This window comes from Podarcis raffonei, chromosome 2, assembly GCF_027172205.1.
Source record: "Podarcis raffonei isolate rPodRaf1 chromosome 2, rPodRaf1.pri, whole genome shotgun sequence".
NCBI classification, from domain to species: domain Eukaryota; kingdom Metazoa; phylum Chordata; class Lepidosauria; order Squamata; family Lacertidae; genus Podarcis; species Podarcis raffonei.
Genome location: NC_070603.1, coordinates 102,353,230 through 102,373,529, shown reverse-complemented (window position 1 = coordinate 102,373,529; position 20,300 = coordinate 102,353,230). Strand labels below are relative to the sequence as shown.

The 20,300-nt window shown below is 40.3% G+C and overlaps 1 protein-coding gene across 22 annotated transcripts in view; it reads right to left on the bottom strand.

The window, feature by feature from the left end:
- The window catches only part of CADPS (calcium dependent secretion activator), a 340,568-nt gene that overhangs the window by 112,401 nt on the left and 207,867 nt on the right, over positions 1-20,300 (bottom strand). For 7 of the 22 annotated variants that reach the window (XM_053378323.1, XM_053378331.1, XM_053378337.1 and 4 more), the window contains 3 exons: positions 5,712-5,813; positions 5,109-5,172; positions 4,053-4,176 (listed from right to left, as the gene is read on the bottom strand). In XM_053378323.1, coding sequence (XP_053234298.1) covers positions 4,053-4,176; positions 5,109-5,172; positions 5,712-5,813 — 290 coding nt within the window. Of the gene's footprint in view, positions 1-641; positions 660-1,567; positions 1,637-4,052; positions 4,177-5,108; positions 5,173-5,711; positions 5,814-20,300 lie in introns of all 22 variants that reach the window. The other 15 variants (XM_053378320.1, XM_053378321.1, XM_053378327.1 and 12 more) reach the window with 3 other exon arrangements.

Sequence of the window (20,300 nt, the reverse complement as noted above, 5' to 3'; positions counted from 1 at the left end):
AGAAAAATAAATTAAATTAACAGTTCAGATCTTACGAAATTTCAAATGAATATTTTTTTATATCCAGAAGTCATGAAAAAGGTGGCATCTCTGACGAATTTTTACTGAATTATTTTTCAAAGTTTTTTTTAATCTGAACTGTATTCTTGTTTCATTACATCACCACATTACAAACAAAAAATAATAATACAAGAAACATGACTTCTCTCCGACTGTATTGTTAGTTACACATTAACAGGAAAACAATTCAACCCCAATAGGGTATTGAACAGAATATATGGAAAACAAAAATGAGATTAAGTTTAGGTATCAAACAGTGGTTTGAACAGAACGCCAGATTGCTAATAGTACTGAGTTCTAAAATGTACGTTGAGGGTTGTTTTTGTAAACTTTTTTCTTGATTAAACTGTGTCTCGTCTCCTAGTAAGATGGCACTGAATTTCTGTTCTACTAGATCTACTTAGGGGAGAAGGAGAACACTCATTACAGGAATTAAGACAGCACAAATTAACTCCTTAAGTATTACTGCAACTCCAACTTCTCTCTATAAAGGAGTACATATCTTAAGGAGCTACGGAAAGGAAAACAAAGATCAATAAAAACTCAACAATCCTAGCAATGTATAATATACATTTGTTCACCTGCATCCTTTTGATTCTCTATATGAAAGAGAGAGAAAGCAACAAGGAGAAAAGAGAGAGAAACAAGAACAGATATGCAGGATTAATGAGCAAGTGGATCAAAATGCCCCCCAGTTATGTGTGATATATGACATTCAAAAAGAAAAAAAGTTGCCCAAATCTTTCCCACCACCCAGAAGCATGGGCAATCATCAAAAACGACTTGCTTTGCCAAGATAAAATGTTATGTTGTACAAAGAAAAACTGGTGTTTAGGTGGTTTAAGCTCTGAGCACGCATACTGGCTATTAGACTGGTAAAACGAATATACACAATTTGTCCTATTCAGAGCTCTCTATAGAGGAATATTCAGGAAAAAAGAACCTTGGATAGCACTCTGTTTGAGAGAAAACAGACAAGAGACGTGGAAGATCTAATGTACAGGGAAGACATTTTTCTGCGGTCGTATGCACAGATTGTAAAGAACTTTTGAAACACATACACGTTAGGGAAAGATAGAGATGACTCTTTCCCAATGTCTTTTTTTTCTGACCTCTAGCTCATTGCTCCCCCATGTAGTTGCTGTCTTTTGATTGTGTACCAGTGACAAGTGTTTACAAATTGGGGTTACACAGAAGCAAAGTAAAAATGCATTCAGGTCACAGACAGAAAGAAGAACTGAAAAAACTTACAGACAAATTGGAGTTCGTCACAAACAAAAACAGCTGATTTTTTTTCTAACCTTTTTCTTTTCTCTCTTTTTTTTAGGCTGATAAAAAGTGACTGGACTTCTCACACTGGGACTTTCACAGACAGAAGCAACAGACAAAGCCAATGCTAAAAGACTTGAAGCAAGGAAAGTGAGTTGGTTTGGCTCTGGATTGTACTGAAGTAATGAAAACAGAAAAGAGTGAAGACGGTATGGAGAGGAGGGCGGAAGGTACTCACGAATGGTTAAATCCATCACTTGAGAGGCCAAGCAGAAGACAGGATGCTCATACATTTCTCTCTTTTTCCCTATAAAAGAGGATTTGGGCATGCAAGAGGCTTAGGTCAGAGGTAAAGAGGTTATAGGTCATAGGTCAGAGGAAAACTTTACATTAGCTCAAAAGGAAAGTAGCTGTAGAGTATTTTGGGATACACACAGGAAAAAATAATAATAATTAAAAAAAAAAGATTTAAAATTGGAGGTTTACTGGATTAACCATTCAGCATGCTCATGAGTCACAAAAGAGATTGTGACCATGATTCTAAAGGTTTGTTCTGAATTGTTTGCAGGAATATAATGATCAGAACGTCATGAATAGAAGGAAATAGAATTTGATTGATTTAAGGCTCCAAGATACTAAGGAGTTTAGCCTTCAGTATCTAAGGCTTTCACAGGTATTTCTTCATAAACATAGCCTCAAGCAGCATTGCTGTGAAATTGTTTCTTATCTTAATTTTAATGCACTCAGGCTAGTTAGACCTCGAAGGAGGCATTTGGTTTCCAAATCGTAGACTCCGCTGCAGAAATGGTCAAACAATGATTGTTTTTAAGTTTAAAAAAAAAGGAGCAGAAAAAAGCGAAGAGGAACTCAGAGTGAGCGGACTATGCTCATGAGAGAAAACCTGAAGCATGCAGCTTGCGGATGTTGGGTTGTTTTGAATTAACAATCCCAGCATGCTCTGAAACTGATGCAACCACTTTTTATAGAGGCAGCATAGAAAAGTGGCTGAACCAACCACGAACAAGGAAGGAGAGAAGCAGAAGAGAGCAGGTAGTGTGGGATGAAGTACTTCTCCGAAAACAATAGCTGGAATTCAAAACAAAACAGGAAAACAAAACAAATAATAAAAAAGTTTGTTGCTTCAAAGTTTCCCAGACCTAAAAGTCACAGTGCCAAAAAAGAGGGCAAGGTAATTAAAGACAACCAAGAAGAATTGAGGCACCAAAGGAAAGTACACGCTAACTGTTCTACGTTTTGGGAAATGAATGCATTTTTACTTACAGATCATAAAGTTTGTTTTTGCATAGATATATCTGAAAGAAGAGAGCAAAGCTTACCGACAGAGTTAGTGAGCGTTACACAGAGACCTTGGGAGTGGAGTGTCCATTCAAAAGGAAAATCACAACAACAACAACCCCAAAACTGCCTCTGAACTGGAGTTCTCCCATGTCCTCGTGCAGCATATTTAAACATTGAATTTTTTAACAGAGTTCACCAATTAAAACCATTCTGTGAAGTCGAGTGCTTTGATAAATTGCTTGATAGCACAGCGCTCAAGAGACCTGCGTTCCTTCTCTATTTTCATCGCTCATTACCAAGTCAAGAGTTGATAAACATCCTTTTAGTGCCCAATTCTTAAGCGTTTCTCACTGGATGCATAACAATGAATTCATTACCACTGGTACACAATTTGCATTGTCAACGTGGGGAGGGGGGACATTGAAAAAGAGAGGAGGTGTATAATCTACAGACCCTGGAAATATGGGGCATATCACAATAATCCAGTCCTTATGACCAGCAAGGACTATGGAAAGAGAAAAAATAATTGAACGGTGATATTGTTTCCTCTAGCATTATTATTCGAAGCAAACGAGAACATTGCTTTATTTAGCAAAGCTTCATGGCTCACACATGACAAGAATCCCAAATCCACAGCACATAATTCAATTTAAACATCTAACAGCAAGGCATTTGTCGTGTTGTGTAGGAGTTTCAAATTACTGTACAGCAGCCAAAAAGGTAACAATGAAAACTGATTAATGTGCAAAGATCTATCTGCATGTATAGAATTCCTGCCAAAAGCATATCTTCAAGCAGGTTTAAAAATGTCTTTTTGATAGCTACATGTGTCTCTGGTCACTAGTTGTTATTCTTCCCTAACGTAAAAGGTCAATAATATCAGCTGTGGCGAATTTAGAGTGACAAGAATGAAATCTGATGCAAGTGCAGGGCCAACTGATTTGACAAGATCTGCTATGCATAAAAGAGGAGGTGGCAAAACATTACCCAGGAAAAATAAATAAATAGACATCCTAAGCTGGCTTACAAATGAGTGTGCACAGTTAAAAATATTTAATTTTTGATATTTCCATTGTTTCATGAACTCCACTGTCACAAGCAATTGGCTGTGTTTCCCATTCCAGTTACAAAACATGACATACTATGTTGATCTCAATGGTTGTTTTCTAGGAAAACAAAACAACACATATGAATATTGTACAAATGACCAAACATGCTTACTCTCCGGCAAAGTAATTACCCTGTGTACCATTTCATGCTCTTAAAAAAAGAGAGGAAGATTTTACCCTAGCCTTATTTATCCTGCAAGCTATGGCATATTTTGATTTTATTTATTTTCTTTTTCTTCTTTTTTTAAAAAAGCAGCTTAGTCGTCTCACTGAAACAGGAAACCAGTGTTAATTTTAGTAGCAAAATCGCCTTACCTTCAATTTTGGCATACTCTGAGAGCCGTGTATAGTTAGTCAATGCAGCTTGCTCTAAGCATTTACGGATGACGGTCTTTACCTCCTCTTGAGGGACTGGAGTAACTATGTCTTTCATCAAAACCTTGATATAAGAAACACTAATTTGTTGTGTCATCTTGAAATTAACTGCTTTTGTTTTCCATTTCACCCACCTAAAAGATTTCAAAGGGTTCACAGTGCCCTTTGTCTCCCTCTACTGGTTAGAACACAGGTAGCCACAGCATTGACCATTGCATCTTGGGAACTATTGAACCTGATCACCCTGGCCCATGGTTCTAGGTTTTTTGCGTTTTGAAAGAGAGTGTGAGGAAGTGGGCTGCTACGAGTGGAAATCCAGCAACATCTGGATGGCACTATATTTAGGCTACCTGTGCATTAGATGTTAAGATAAAACGATCGGTTCACAAGGTTCATTATTATTAGATGTACGGATTAATTGCACCAGCCCTAAAGTACTTGTTCAATTAGAGCCGAGTTCAATAAGAGTTCAGGTTTTTCTGCTAGCAGGATAAAATGATGACTTTATGGCACGGAAAATTGCAATTAGAATTCTAGGTGTTATAAAATATCCACGTGTACTACGAAGCTTTAAGCTACTGTTGTTCATAGAGTCAGGAGAGGCCAAGGGGTAACCCAGCCCAACCAAACCATAGCTGTCAACTTTTCCCTTTTCTTGCGAGGAATCCTATTCGGAATCAGGGAATTTCCCTTAAAAAAAGGGGGAATGTTGACAGCTATGAACCAAACCCACCCATGAAATCTGGACCACGGTGTGTCCCAAGTAGAGCGCAGGTGTACTGAAGAATGCTGCTCAAATGAAGCAACACACTCAAGCATGCCAGGAGATTGAAAAGCCCCTTCACCCACTCATTTCCAATATGACTGGAAGGAAAATGGCATCCAGACTCCAAATATATAATCGAAGTCAATATAAATTCCGCTGAATTAAAAGAGCCAAATATGAGAACTGGATTTTTTTTTAAAAAACCAACCTTTCAGGACCCATACGCTTACCCTTTCCAGGAGCGATAGTGTGGCTTTTAAAGCACCTTCTGGTCGGCCGAATGGAAAGCAATACCTAGGGTAAATACATAGCATTTTTGGATACGTGCAAAATGTTTTAAAAGCTAACAAATGATTTACACCCATACTGCAGGTCCCAGTCACTCCCCGCTTGTGTGTTTCAAAGTGAATAAGGAAAACAAGGCGGGCAGGAGGGAGGGGAGGGAAGGGCAGGGAGAGGAAGAAATTGCTATTTTGGTTTTGAAACTGGAATAGCATTACTTTATAAAAATCAAAACCCCAATCTTCTGGCTGCTTTTAGTTAATAAGTACTGACAAGATAAAAACAGAAAAAGGCAATTGTTTATAACATGGAGACATTCCACTGTAGACTTCTATTCTAAACCTTTCATGGCGAAAATGCACACATAATTCCATTTTACATTTTCTGTGTAACATCTCTATGACTGAACTGTCAGTGCCATCTATATGCTAACATATAGTACACTAAAATCACTTTAAAAGTTCCTGCTGTTTATGCAAGTAATCATCACTGCAGCATCTGAAACGCAGCAAGTTGGCTCTTTGTCTGGAAGGTGAAACATCAGTCATTACCTAAAATGTGTGATTTGATTTTCCAATAACAACCGCAGCCTCTCTTTGATTTCTTCAAACCGCTCTTTTTCTTCTACTGTTACCGTTCCTATTCCATCAGGCCTGGAGGAGAAAAGCTATGAATAAGTTGCATTTTACCTCATGACTTTTATGAATCATCAGCACTGTAATCCATCACATTAGAGTCAAAACAATTATACAAATAAATAAGAGTATTTGAATATTGGGTTTCCAGACTCGGATTACCTGAAATCAGTGGTACCAGAGAGCCTGAATAGCATCTGTGTTTTTTTGGGGGTGGGGAACCTGTGGTCCTTTAAATATAATTGGACTCCAGCTTCCATCAGCCCCAGACAGCACAGCTAGTGGCTAACAATGACAGGGATTATAATTCCAGTTATATTCCTGCATTGCAGGGGGTTGGACTAGATGACTCTGGGGGTCCCTTCCAACGCCACATATGATACCTGGAGGGTCACAGGGTCGCCATCTCTGGAGTACCCCCATTCACTTCAAGGTCGCTGCTAGTTCCATGTACACCTCCCTTGTGTGAGTGTGGCATTTTGCCCCACACTGGGCACCTCTGCTGGGTTGAAATTCTTGGATAGTATTCACTGCAGCCTCAATAAAGGCACAGGGCGAAAGCAGTAAATTGTGTTGCCACTACGTAACTCGTGTGGGAGGAAAATCTCTGAATACAGTGGTACCTCAGGTTAAGTACTTAAGTCGTTCCGGAGGTCCGTACTTAACCTGAAACTGTTCTTACCTAACTATTTCTGGGTTAGTGGAGTCTGTAACCTGAAGCGTATGTAACCTGAAGCATACATAACCTGAGGTACCACTGTATCATATATTTCTCCATACTACGAGACTGCCTTTCCCCATGTGAACCTGCTCCTAACCTGAGGTCATCATCTGAGGCCCATATCTGTAAGCCACCTCTGGATCAGGTCTGCAGGGTGGCAACTGCTCTTCACAGGTGAGCCCATATGATTTGGGCAACAAGCAAAAACAGCTTCATTCTCTGCTGCCAAATCATTCTGCTACCCACCAGCCCCCTTCCAGTCTCATGTGATGTATTGTACTTGGCAGAACTCATTTAAAGCGATAGGGTCCCCATTATGGGGTGGGCTGCTTGAAAGGGCGCAGCTTGTGTGTGAGTGGGATTCACACCAGTTTAGATCCTGGCCTACTTGCTTTCAGCTATTAGGATCAAAAGTGTGAACAATGCAGTGTGAGGAAGTACAAACGCAAGGAGGAGCGAGGTTTTTCTCCTGTGGAAGTGTCTGTGCTTCTTTTGAAAGCAGTGAAATAAGCAGAGTTCTTCCTACGTGCAGAATGCAGTTCTTTGAACAACGCCTAGTAGTACCAAATTAATTATTTTACCTCAGCAAGTAATGCGTTGCTGTGAAACTCCCACCCATGTGCAAAGCAGTTAAGCACAAGTTGCCTTAAATCTGTCAGTTTGCATTTCTTAGCGTAGAAAGTATTGATCTGATGTGTAGAGAACTTTCCTATTCTACTTAATTCAAGAGGGTCCTGGAAGCTTCTTTGTATGAAAGAGATAAGCAGAAGGTTCCTGATGTCTGGGTTATTCCCTCAGAGAAGCTGAGTATAGTTGGTTTAAACTGGTTCTGTTATCTCTTTCAGTCATGGTCATGCTGACTATAAAAGTAGGGATAGAAAGAGCCACTTTCTATCTCTTTTCCTTCTGGTGTGGCATTCTGTACATAGTATGAAATATATATATAAAATTTTCCAGTAGCACCTTAGAGACAACTAAGTTTGTTCTTGGTATAAGCTTTCGTGTGCAGGTACACTTCTGAAAGCTTATACCAAGAACAAACTTAGTTGGTCTCTAAGGTGCTACTGGACAATTTTTTTAGTTTTTTTATATATTTTGACTGCGTCAGACCAACACGACTACCTACCTGAATCTGTACATAGTATGCTTAGTGTTAAGGTTTAGACTTACTATGTTATTGTAAGTTTAGGTTAAGTCTGCTGCAACTGGATTTCTTATGAAGAGTGCCAATCCTGAATGTATTGGATTTGTGACCTTTATTCTCATTTGCCTTCAGTAGCAGGTCAGTGGTACCTCGGGTCAAGCACTTAATTCGTTCCGGAGGTCTGTTCTTAACCTGAAACTGTTCTTAACCTGAAGCACCACTTTAGCTAATGGGGCCTCCTGCTGCCTCTGGGCCGCCGGAGCACGATTACTGTTCTCATCCTGAAGCAAAGTTCTTAACCCGAGGTACTATTTCTGGGTTAGCGGAGTCTGTAACCTGAAGCGTATGTAACCTGGAGCATATGTAACCCGAGGTACCACTGTAAAGCTTTGCTGGATGAAATACAATTGCCTCTGGTCTATTTTTTGGGAATCCTGCAATGTGTTTAAGTTGTTACTCTGCTAACTATACAGTGGAATCTACTCTGGATCAATATTAAGTAGAATTTCATGACAAAATCAAAGTGCTCTGCTTTAACTGTTATGCCAGGGGTGGAGAACTTCAAAATGCAGCTGTCCTGTTCTCTATGCCTGGTCCTAGGAACTTTCTTCAAGCCACCTCTCTCCCCAAGTTACAGCTTGCACTGGCCCTGCTGTGCACTGACCTTGAGTGCTTCCACATGGTTGGGATGTAACCTTGAACCCACAATATTGCCTTTTGTTTTGCCTGGAAGGAGAGTGAGGAGTGTGTCTCTCTGTGTGTAGACACTAGTCTACCACAAAATGGTAAAATTTACATTTGCTGCTCCACCCACTCACTTTTGCCCCTGGTCCCACATACCATTGGCATGTAGTCCCTGAAAGGTTGCCCACAATGGAATGTGGTCCTCAGGCTGAAAACAGTCCCCCATCCTATGATCCCTCTGTTACGCGGATGTGGTTGACAAAAACCAAAGGCAAAAGCCAAGACTGTGGATCCGGGGAATTGTGCAAATTCTTTGTATACCCAAATTGGCTGGAGCGGTCATATGCTGTTCCATTGAATAATCCATGCAAAAGGTAATGAACTACTCTAATCCATTCCAGAAAATAAGTCAACAAACCAGACAATTAGCAACACTATTTCCTACTACTGGCAATTTCCTAGTGTGTGGACTTGTCTGCTAGTACTCAGTTTGTAACTGTAAGTCTCTCTCTCTCTCTGTTAGGAAGAGTAATGGAAGAAGTCTTAAAACTGAACAAATGTTCTTACTTAAAGGCCTCCTCCCGTGTTTGGATTAAAGCTTTGTAAACCCTTCGTATTAGACTAGTTTGGCTATACAAAAGACTTGGCAAGGGATTACAAAGCTTCTAATGAACCTCCTGTCAGGGGTTAATTGGTAAGCTTTATTTTTCCTTTTAATGAATCAGAATGCTCCTAACTTTTTTTATATATAAAAAATACAATCTGTACAGTCAATATTTCACTGACCTAAAGATGCAGAAACCTCAAAATATAATAAATATTAGCACTTGATGTTAAATATGGTTAAAACTCACCCATTTAAAACAAAGGCATTATATACTTTGGAAATGTATTTTTGTCTTTTTTATTTAAAGTGATGAAGTGAATTTTAAACACTCAAAAATAAACACTCATAAAATTGGGTTGCCTATCACTAATCCTGTATACATATGTCCTATTGAGGAAAAGAGAGATTTACATGTTTGATAGGTTCCTAGCCCATGTATTTAGATTATTCTATGGTATTCCTGTTTGAATTCAGTATACATTTTATACACCAAGCTTGGGTGAATAAAAATATTGATTTAGGCCTCAACTGGAAACATCACTAGGAGAAGACATAAAGCAGTACAAAAGTATATTGTTTTGGCCTCATTTTTGCTTAAATATATAGTTGTATGAAAATTTAGCAGGCTGTTTAGTTTGAAACATTTAACTACTGAAACACTTAGAATATTTTAAAAATTCCTTATTCTAGAAAATGTTACCACTAAAGTTGCAGTCTTAGAATCACTTACCTGGAAGTAAGCCCCATTGAGCTCAATGGGGCTTACTTCTGAGTAGGCATGTTTCAGATTGCATGGTATGTTTTTGTTTTTGTTTTATAGTAAGTGAGCATTCCTACAATAAGACAAAAGTGACAGCATAGAGGAGGGGTCATCAAACTTTTTCAGCAGGGGGCCGGTCCACTGTCCCTCAGACCTTGTGGGGGACTGGACTATATTTTTTTTTGGGGGGGGGAATGAATGAATTCCTATGCCCCACAAATAATCCAGAGATGCATTTTAAATAAAAGGACACATTCTACTCATGTAAAAACACGCTGATTCCTGGACAATCTGTGGGCTGGATTGAGAAGGTGATTGGGCCGAATCCGGCCCCTGGGCCTTAGTTTGCCTATCCATGGCATAGAGTTTCAATTCACAGTGCTTGGAGACCAAAAGGCCAAATGGAAGGCCTCATTGTAATTTCCAAGAAATATGCAAGCACAGAACCTTAACTGCTTAAAATGAAGGGCACTGCTAATTTTCAAATCAACTGCTTATTTTAGAGAAGGTCCATTTAACTAAGAGTAATTCTCAAACTAATTAGGGACGGCAGCCTAAGATATAGGAAATATTTGTTTACTGAGAGAAATTAAAAGGTTTGAAAGACAAATGCCAGGCAAGTACACAAGTTATGTTGTTGATGTGATAATTGTAGCTATCACTTGATAACCTGAACGTGTGAAACTGTTACCACTAGTTATTGCATGATCAAGTTATTAAAGATCATTGCCTCTTGTCAGGCACTTGCCCAATAAGGGAAAAATCCAAGATAGGAGGTGATAAGCCCATCATGTGTAGTTGCCCATCTCATGTTGTCAAACTATTATTAAACGCAATGTGTGATTTTTCCCTGATTGCAGCAATAACCTATGAAGTGTGTTACTGAAAATGTCTTGACATGAGTCTAAATGCAGAAGAAAACAAAATGTGGCTCAAAAACTTGTTCTTTTCCTGTACTCCTTTCGTTTTAAAGACATCAATTTAGAACTTATGGTGAACCCTACATGCTTACTACGGAGAGAGCGGTTTCTTCCAAAGAAGACAAAATGGTAACCACAGACTACAGATGGCAATGGCTGACACTCTGATTCTGAACACATTGCAGGAGAAAGTAATTCCAATTGTGTTTGGGGTCAGAGCACCAGACTGCTGCTTATTTTGCTGCACTCCACAAAACACTACCGAGCCACTCCTTCTGTAGGCTCAAGGAAGTTTACTAGAGCAATAAAACTAGCACTGTGCTGAAACCTGCCGCCCAATTTCTTTAAAGCTATCTTCCCACACGAAAGTAGCCTCCATTTTTCTGCAGAGTTGAGCACACTTTATTGGTGACTGAGGGTGTTGGGTATATTTTTCTTTCCATTGAACATTTCCCCAGCACTCCCCTGTCATGGCTGCCTGTACTTCCTGATCTGAAAAGCCCTATGGGAGCAGTCTTTTATTGGCAATGGAAGGCTATAACTTTTCCCCATGAGCTTTAATGGAAGCATGGGAAACTGGGAGGCTGGCTCCCAAGTACCTGAGATAAGTGAGCTTGCCATTCCCCCCCCCCCATGAAAAATAATTCCTTTAACCTAAAAATATATATAAAAAATAATCTTTCTGCACTGAGTCCTTGAAAAGTAAATACTTTTAAAATAAACAGACCAACAGCTGTCAGAGACCTGGTAGGCAGCTTCCCATACAAGAATATTATAGTGTTTTCAGGAATGATGGACAACAAGGGGAGGCTTAAGAATGCAAACCACTTGAGAGATGGCTTGCTGAATGGAAGAAAGCACGTTCACAAAACACCACAGCAATCTTGAAAGGTAAACACACAACAACTGTCCTATGCCCCACTCACGACAATTTCACCAACATTTTCTCTCTCCTTTCTTAAAGTTCAAATGCAATACCCTTTTTTATTAATTGAGGGAGAATAGTTGGAAAAAAGAAAATAAAACACAGACTAATTTAACCAGAATTCTAAATATGTACCTATATCTGTATCTATTTGTGAAACAAAATAAAAAAATTCCTTCCAGTAGCACCTTAGAGACCAACTAAGTTTGTCATTGGTATGAGCTTGAAGGAATTTTTTAATTTTGTTTTGACTACAGCAGACCAACATGGCAACCTACCTGTAACTATATCTATTTGTGAATTAGCTTGGGTCTCCCAAGCTGCCTAAGAAAAAGCTTTCTTTTACCAATAATAAAGAGAATATTGGAGTACCTGAAGGAGCTTTCCATTGAGAGACCCCTGAGAAGAAGGTGCTGGCAGTGGGGAGTGCTGATGCCTTGCTGGGCTCACCCTTAAGGCCTGTATACTCCCAAGCATTTTCAGGTACATTTACTGCTGTTTGAACACATGGGGATTGTAGTTTCCAGTGCCTCCCAATCCAATTTTTTTTAATGTGGGAGCTACTAGAAGCTAGAGTTGCAACTAAATTGTAGCAGCATCAGAAAGCTGCCACAGGTCAGTGGCCAATGAGGGGGACGGGACAGAACAAGTGGGTAGAATCACTGCAGCAGCTCCATGCTGTTGAAGTGACCGGGTCTGGATCAAGTTCAGTGTGGGCCAGCGATAACTGTGAGAGTGGGTCAGGAGCTAGCAGAATGCAGGTTGGCTCTGCATAACCCACCACCTACTACCACTGGTGGTGTTTTGGGGCTTTCTGCTGGGTTAGGGTACCACCAGGGGACTTCCTGGATGGGTGCATCCAAGGAATTATGCTTGGCAGCTCAGCTGGAAAAATGGGATGCTTCAACTCAGTCCAACCCCACTTGCCCAGTCTGGTATAAGATGGTTGGTGTGTGTGTGTGTGTGTGTGTGTTCACTGCGCTGTCACTCATTAACTCATGTGAAAACTACTTGTGAAAAATAATATGTCTGCATAGCTGTCCTTACAAAGTATTTATTTCTGTGTATATTCCACTGTACCTGTGAGCAGAAACAGTGTATTTATTATTATTATTATTTTAAAAAATGTATTCACAACACTAGACGGAATTAATAATGATAAATATCACAGCTGGCTTCTGTGTATCATGTAGCAACAAACTTCAGACAATCTACAGGTCAACTGTAGCCATTTTTGGAGCCGCCTGGATGTCTGGAAGGGCCTGCCAACTAAGAGCCATCACAACTACAAGGACTTCCTTTCTCAAACAGCTGTGGACTATATTACATCTGACATGACGAGCATCTCTTGAATCTACCTTTCAAACATTCGGCAAACCATTTTCTCACTGTCCTTCACAAAGTTGACATTTTCAGCAGCATGATAGGAAAGATGTCATGTCGGCTGCTTTTCAAGTTCTTGTCACAGTGGTTAGCACCAGTTCTGTCATCTTTACTCTCCTCACAATCCCCCATCTTTAGCCATGTCACAAATAATAATACTTCCAATGTTTTTTGTCAAATTCCAAATACTACCACCCAGCTGCACATCTTTTGGAAATTTATGAGTTATGTTAATTCTTGTTGCTCATCTCCCCAGAAGCTGAAGCACCATGATTTCATTAATTAAGTACGAATCTGTAGACGGCACTATGATTATATAAACATAAATTAAAAGCCCTGCACTTATTTTTATATACTTGAAGGGAAATGGAACCATTGTCATTAACGATCATATTATCTCAATTTATATATGTGTGCTTCCTCCTGCCTTCAAATTAATGTTTGGGGCATTCTTGCTCTTAGGATTTCCTTTTCTCTGCTGCATTTGGAACATTCTCTTGTTGCAAAGCAAGCAGTCAAAGGCAACAGAATATAGCGGTAATCAAAAGGCATTATTGGTGGGAGAAGAAATCCACATTTCTGCTGTAGGTGTGTGTGTGTGTTTAGGTGCCACTTCCGAGACATTTCAATATTTGATGTTTCTAAGTGTAATCACAGGTTTCTGCAGCTTGTGCAATTTGTATTTTACCATTTTATGTCCAATGATTAAAAAAACGTGTACATAATGTCACATTTAAATGTAGTTATGTCATGCTTGGATCCAGATCAGGAATACAAAACATGAGGGAGGACGGAAACAGTGCACAGAAACGTCAGACTTGTGGTGTCTGTAAATCTCTATGTAGTCACACAAAGAATTGCAGACATGTTACAGTGCAGGCACCTCTATATGAATTTAGGTCAACCTACAGAATTGGAAATATCTCAGACTTGAACGGTAGCAGATTCCTCCCCCCCAATTTTGATACTGTTTGGATTCTGCTAGAGAAATTAATAGGGCATAATACTACAGATGGGTGTTGGGGGGTGGAGAGAAAAAGGAGGTTGGGATAGTGCCAGGAAAAGGTGCCTTTATGATGAGATATTAAAACCCTAAATTAGCTGTTCATAGTGTGCATTTTAAAATATTGTAAACACATTACACGAGAAGCTAAAATGTCCCTGTCTACTCCTAATATTACTCATTGACTAATTATTAATCAGCCCCAAAAGAAATCTTTCTGAAGTGAGTTGTCAAGTTTAAAAATAAATGGTCTCGTGGCAAAGACAATATTCCCCCCCCCGACTGCTTCTTTGTGCAAATCGCAGGGTTAATTATAAATTATAATTAGGACCAGAGGTCCTAAGGCCACAATTTCTTTCTGGAAACCCCACCTCCCCCACATGCCCTTTTCTAATTGTACATGGTGCCTCGGGGGCTAGTTATGCTGCTCAAGCAAATATATCAAAATCATTTCTTTTAAACCTAGGAGTACTATACGAGGCAATAGCATGCATTTGTGTGCAATTATAAATACACATTATTGCTCTTTGGGGTTAATCCCTTTGACATTTGCCTGTTCCAGTGTGGCTTTGAAATGAACACAGTGTCTTTTACACCTTTCATGATAACCTCTCCCGTTCTTGGAAAAAAATGCCCATTAGTAGGCACGTACAGCCTGATAAATACCTGATCCGAACTGGTGATATTTAAAAGCTCAAAGCCCTCTTTTCTTTCCTTTTTCTACACCATGGCCCCTTGAAAGTGTTTTGCGGTGCAGAGGACTTACAATACCTGTGACTATTATGATGCAAAGAGCATGTCCAGATGGCTGCCTGGCTGTAAGCCCAGGCGTATTGTGTTATTACATAACCATGTCACATCAGAATTGCAGCTGTTACCGGCAAAGGGCAAATTGAGTGCTGCTCCCCACATGCATGACCACACCTGGTTTCATCTACTGGTTCTTGCCTGTTCTGCTGCAACCATGTCATCACGTCACATGGGAAAACCTTGAATGAGACAGTATGAAGGGGCTAATGTGCATACTTGGCCATTGCTGTATTTTTGTGGCTAACATAGATCTAATTTCTCTTGCATTGCTCAAGGCTGACACCCACTATTTGGGTGAGCAGCATGTTGATTAGTACCTCTCATAGAAACTCTCTTATATACAAAGTTAACATATGAAGAGCCTTGCTGGATCACGCCAAATGCCTGAATAGTTGCGCATGAGACTCTTAATCTCAGAGCCCCATGCTGGGTGAAAGATTTCTGTATTGCAAGGCATTGGACTAGAACAGGCATAGGCAAACTCGGCCCTCCAGATGTTTTGGGACTACAACTCCCATCATCCCTAGCTAACAGGACCAGTGGTCAGGGATGATGGGAATTGTAGTCTCAAAACATCTGGAGGGCCGAGTTTGCCTACGCGTGGACTAGAAGACCTTAGTGGTAACTTCCAATCTATGATTCTATGAAATCTGCTCCAGAGCCCTATTTCCTGTAGTGAATAACCAAGTAAGAATATAAGTAGAGCTCTATTGGATCAGACCAAAGGCCTATCTGGTCCAGCATCTTTCCCCCCCACATTAGCCAACCAGAAGTTCATGAGAAGGCCACCAGCACAAGAGCACTTTCTACTATTGTTCTCTGTATTCAGACGCACACTTCCTCAGGTCCTGGAGGTAACTGGGAGATATTGGTGTAATAGTTTAGAACAGGACATTTAACCAGTGGTGCTTCACAGTATATCAGGTGGTACAAGCAGTACTGCTTGAAAAGCACAAGGTCAGAATGGTGGACTAAGATTGGAGAAGGGCCATAGTCCAGGGGTAGAACACATGATTTAAAAACAGAAGGTCCAAGATTCAATCCCTTATGTCTCCAAATAGGACTGGGGAAATACTTCTTTCTGAATTCCCAGAGAGCCAGTGTCAGCCAGTGTAGACAACACTGAGCTAGATGGACCCTATGTTCCCATGAGAGACCCAGATTCAAATCCTTGCTCAGCCAAGAATCTTCCTAGATGATCTTGTGCAAATCAGTCTCTCATAGGCTAACCTTACACCACAGGGTTGTTGTGTGAATAACAAGGATAGGTATCGCCTTGAGCTTCTTGGAAGAAAGGCGGGACAAAAAAAAATGTGTTTATCTATTTTTTAAAAAGGTTTGTGCACAAAGAAGTATTTCCTATTTTAATTAATATATGTAAAATGATAAGGGGCCAAAGCTATGCTGCGCCAAATCAAGAAAGTGGGTTGCAGGTGGGATATTTGAAATGTTTTTTCATACTGCGCCATCTTACTGGTTCCCTGCCTTTGGACATGGTAAAGACTGGTACTGTTTTTTTCTTAGATGACTGGATAAAGGAGGGTTTGACCAATACAAGAAAAATGGAAGAGGTGTTGGAATTGTGTGGTTTATTAAACCCCACATGTTCTGAGTGAAGACTCTCTGGTTACAAATGCACTAGAACTTTAAAGCACATTTGAAGCATGTTTCAACCTCCTCAAAGAATTCTGGGCACTGTAGTTTGCCCCTCAGAGAGTTACAATTCCCAGCAATCCTTAACAGACTCTCTGAGGGGCAAACTACAGTGCCCAGAATTCTTTGAAGGGGGAAATGAGTTTTGAATGTGCTTCAGAGGTATAGTGTGGATGCAGTCTTTGTTAGGGGCAGAACACCTTGCCTTATACCAGTAAAGTGGTACCTCGGGTTAAGTACTTAAGTCATTCTGGAGGGCTGTTCTTAACCTAAAACTGTTCTTAACCTGAAGCACCACTTTAGCTAATGGGGCCTCCTGTTCTCATCCTGTAGCAAAGTTCTTAACCTGAGGTAATATTTCTGGGTTAGCGGAGTCTGTAACCTGAAGCGTATGTAACCCGAGGTACCACTGTACAGCAAAGCAGGCCTGCAACCTATAGCCATTCATTACGGAGGCAGGAAAGAGCCTAGCTTAAGGCAGAACATGGAAGGTGCCTCCTAATACAGTCTCTCAGCTGAAACGTTCTTCAAAGAATCTCCCTCCTAGGGGTCAGAAAGGAAAGCGCCCCCAATGCTTTTGCTCACTGGATGGTGAGACTAGGGGGAATGTAGTGAATTAGTCCCAGTGCCTTTTGAGTAAAGAGTCTTTGTCAGGGGCAGTCATTTATTTACTTACTTACTTACTTACTTACTTACTTACTTACTTACGCATAGTGAAGGTTTGGTCTAGGACAGAAAAGCAAAGCTTAAACTGTGGAAGGGAAGCCACATGGTGTACAGTGAACATGGCTGCATTTGCCTTGCTGACATCTGGACAGGGAGGCAAAATTGTAGCAGAGGCAGGAGGAGGGAGGGGTCCGCATTGCCACAGTATTTATGCTCCACAAGGCTCTCCTATGATAAGCACATACCCAAACTCTCTCAGAGTCTTGTTACATGTCGAAAAAGCAAAACTATAAGTGAACAGATATTCCGCCCAAAAAGCTCTTGGGGGAGGGGGCTAACCTTACATGCTAAAATAAAATGGCAACACATATATATACTTTAAACTATCCAAACGGTGCAAATGAACTACAGACAAATATTAAGAATTGTACAATTATTGCCCTGTTTCTCTACTGTAACCATTCATTTTAGTGAGAGAGTGAAGCATGGTCTCAAGTCACTTCCACTGAGATATACAGTACTTGAAAGGGATCTGCATGGATTGTGTCCAACATAAACAGGGCCCAATCCAGTTGGCCCCTTCTGCATAGGGTTTGATGCACACAATTGTTCCCACAAGTGTAGCACTCCACTCACAGAAGAGCTACCTGTAGGGTAAGGGGTGGGTGGGTGGCATCCAACTCCTGAGCTGTGTTCAGGAGGAGGTAGCAGTGGCAGGTGGCTTGGGCTGGGTGGCTTGTGCTTCAAGTCTTTGATTGTATGCCCCTTGGCTATCTCTGTCCACTTCTTCTATTTTAGGAATTTTACGTCCCTAGATTAAAAGCAATAGAAATATAGAACCAATCCATTTCACACATAAATAAGCTTGCTGAATTCACACATAATACTGAACCATGGTTTAGCATTATGAGAATAAGATTGTGGAAGCTGAATACTCTATCTATCTATCTATCTATCTATCTATCTATCTATGTCCCAAAGAAAGAAATTCCATTATACATCTCAGGGAGAAGAAAAAGAATATTATAAAGTTATATTATAAACTGAAAAATGACCTTCTGTTTTTTGATTTTCTAAGAAACAGAAAGAAAGCAAATTCTATCATTGCCTGGAAAGTAGTTTTTCCTAATAAAACATCTAAGCAGTCAACTGACAAAATCTTCCCAGCAAAGTCTGAAAATATACAGTGCAAAACTCTCTTTTTGCTTTGTAGACATTTCACATGATATGGCGCAGGGGTCACAGCTGAGCTAGAGGTGTATTTCTAACAGCAGCCATTTTATTCCTGTCCTGCACTGACACTGATCAGCTACCCCAGAACTGTATTCATGAAGCAGGACCCTGGATAGCATCTAGTTAGTTTCTTTCCTCTGATGGCCTGTCATTCTGTCAGTCCTGACCTTCAGGCTGTCCTGCACCATCTGAATCACATTCTCTCTGCACTTTCTCGCTGACTGCAAGCTACTGTTGTCTCACTGTCTGACCTTACACAAACACAATACAAACAGACAACCCACCTCAGCTCCATCACTGTCTATCGCTTACATGGGAGATTGATAGCCACACAGAATTCTCTCTCTTCGACCTTCATTACTAGAGTGGCATATTCTGACTGACAGCCAACCTCATTTCTCAGAAAGCTAAACTGCCAGTTGTTGGTGGTGTGCGCTTTCTCCCCTTTATTTCTTTCAAAAATCGCCTTCAATAAGCAAATGGATTTACTCACAAGTCTCACAAGAGGCATGTTAAACACATCTGCTCTTAGCCAGAGAAAACATGTTTTAAACACTGAAAAACAGAGAGAGCAGGATGGAGAGAAACATCTATAAAATAGTAATTAAGGCCACAGTTTTACACACTCTTACCTGGGATTAGTAAACTATACTGAACTCAATGTGGCTTACTTCTGAGTAGACATGCATGGGATTGCATGGTAAGACACGAAAGGTTTGCGATTTCTCTCTGTCAAAAACTACAAGTGGAAATCAAGTGCCAATCTGTAAACCAGATACCCTAAGAATAGCCATGCTGGACTATCACTACCCTGTTTTGTCTTCTGCTAGAAAGGATGTTCTGGCCCCACAGGGTTCAGTTATTTAGTGATAGCAAATCTCTCTATAGTATTAGTATTACCGTAAGTAGAAGTAATAATAATGCTGCTCCTTTAAGAAAAGGTAGTGCCTTTCCCCTTCCAGACCTCAAGGCAGGCTGGGAAATGAAGGCACAGTAATTTTCTAGTTTCTATTGGCTCTGCCCAGAATGGGAAAAACCTTCCTCTCCTTTGCAACCTGGTTCAGTTTAGTTCTTGCAAGCCAAGGAAGAGGGGTAAACTCACTTGTTCTTACAGAACTCCATAGAGAACTTCCTAACCACATTCATTCAAAGCCAAAGAAAAACCTACTGGAATGTGAGTAAATATCTCCACATGTGCCTTGTGAACTTCAACAAAATGCATGTTTGAGAGCTTTGTGGAGTTTTGTTTATACTATCCTAATTGAGAGAAGTCTCAGGACGGAACAAAGGAAGAAGGAAGAAGCCATTGTGATGTATTTGCCTACTTTAGAATTTGTTTGAGTGATCCTTTAACTTGCAGTGCTAATAGACTGAACTAGCATTTCAAAAATCACTTCAAGATCTACAGATGGTACAACAGTTAATGCAATGGCTTTGCACACAATTACACACACACACACACTCATTGTAGCTACAGGTTTCATCAACAGATGCAAAAGTTGCTTTTATCATCTGATTATACAGATTTCCAGTCATGCCTCTGTCAACCATAATCCACACAGGTCAGACTGAACCTTAAGAGTGTAAGTAATCAATACTCCAAAAGCTCTAAAAATTTAAAACCCACCTTCTGTATAACTTAGCATAGGTAACCCACTGCCCCAAGTCTTGTGGAAATGTATGAATGAAGCTGTGGTTCACACAGCACAGCTGAAAATTTCCTCAGGCACTTTGGAAAACTTCAACTTGCCTATTCTGAACCATGTTACCCATTTTTTTTTCTGGTCTGCTTGGTCCTTACAAACAACAAAAAGGTGAAGAGCCGAGAACCTCCTACTCATGGGATAGCTCTGTTTCTGACTTCAAATCTAGGGATGTCCTTGAACTGGACTTTGAACAAGCTCTTTCTCAAGACCTCTGCATGGCCCACTCAAATTTATATGCTACAGCCTGTATCTTCCTTATTCACCATGTTTCTCATGCTGTAAATCTGCCA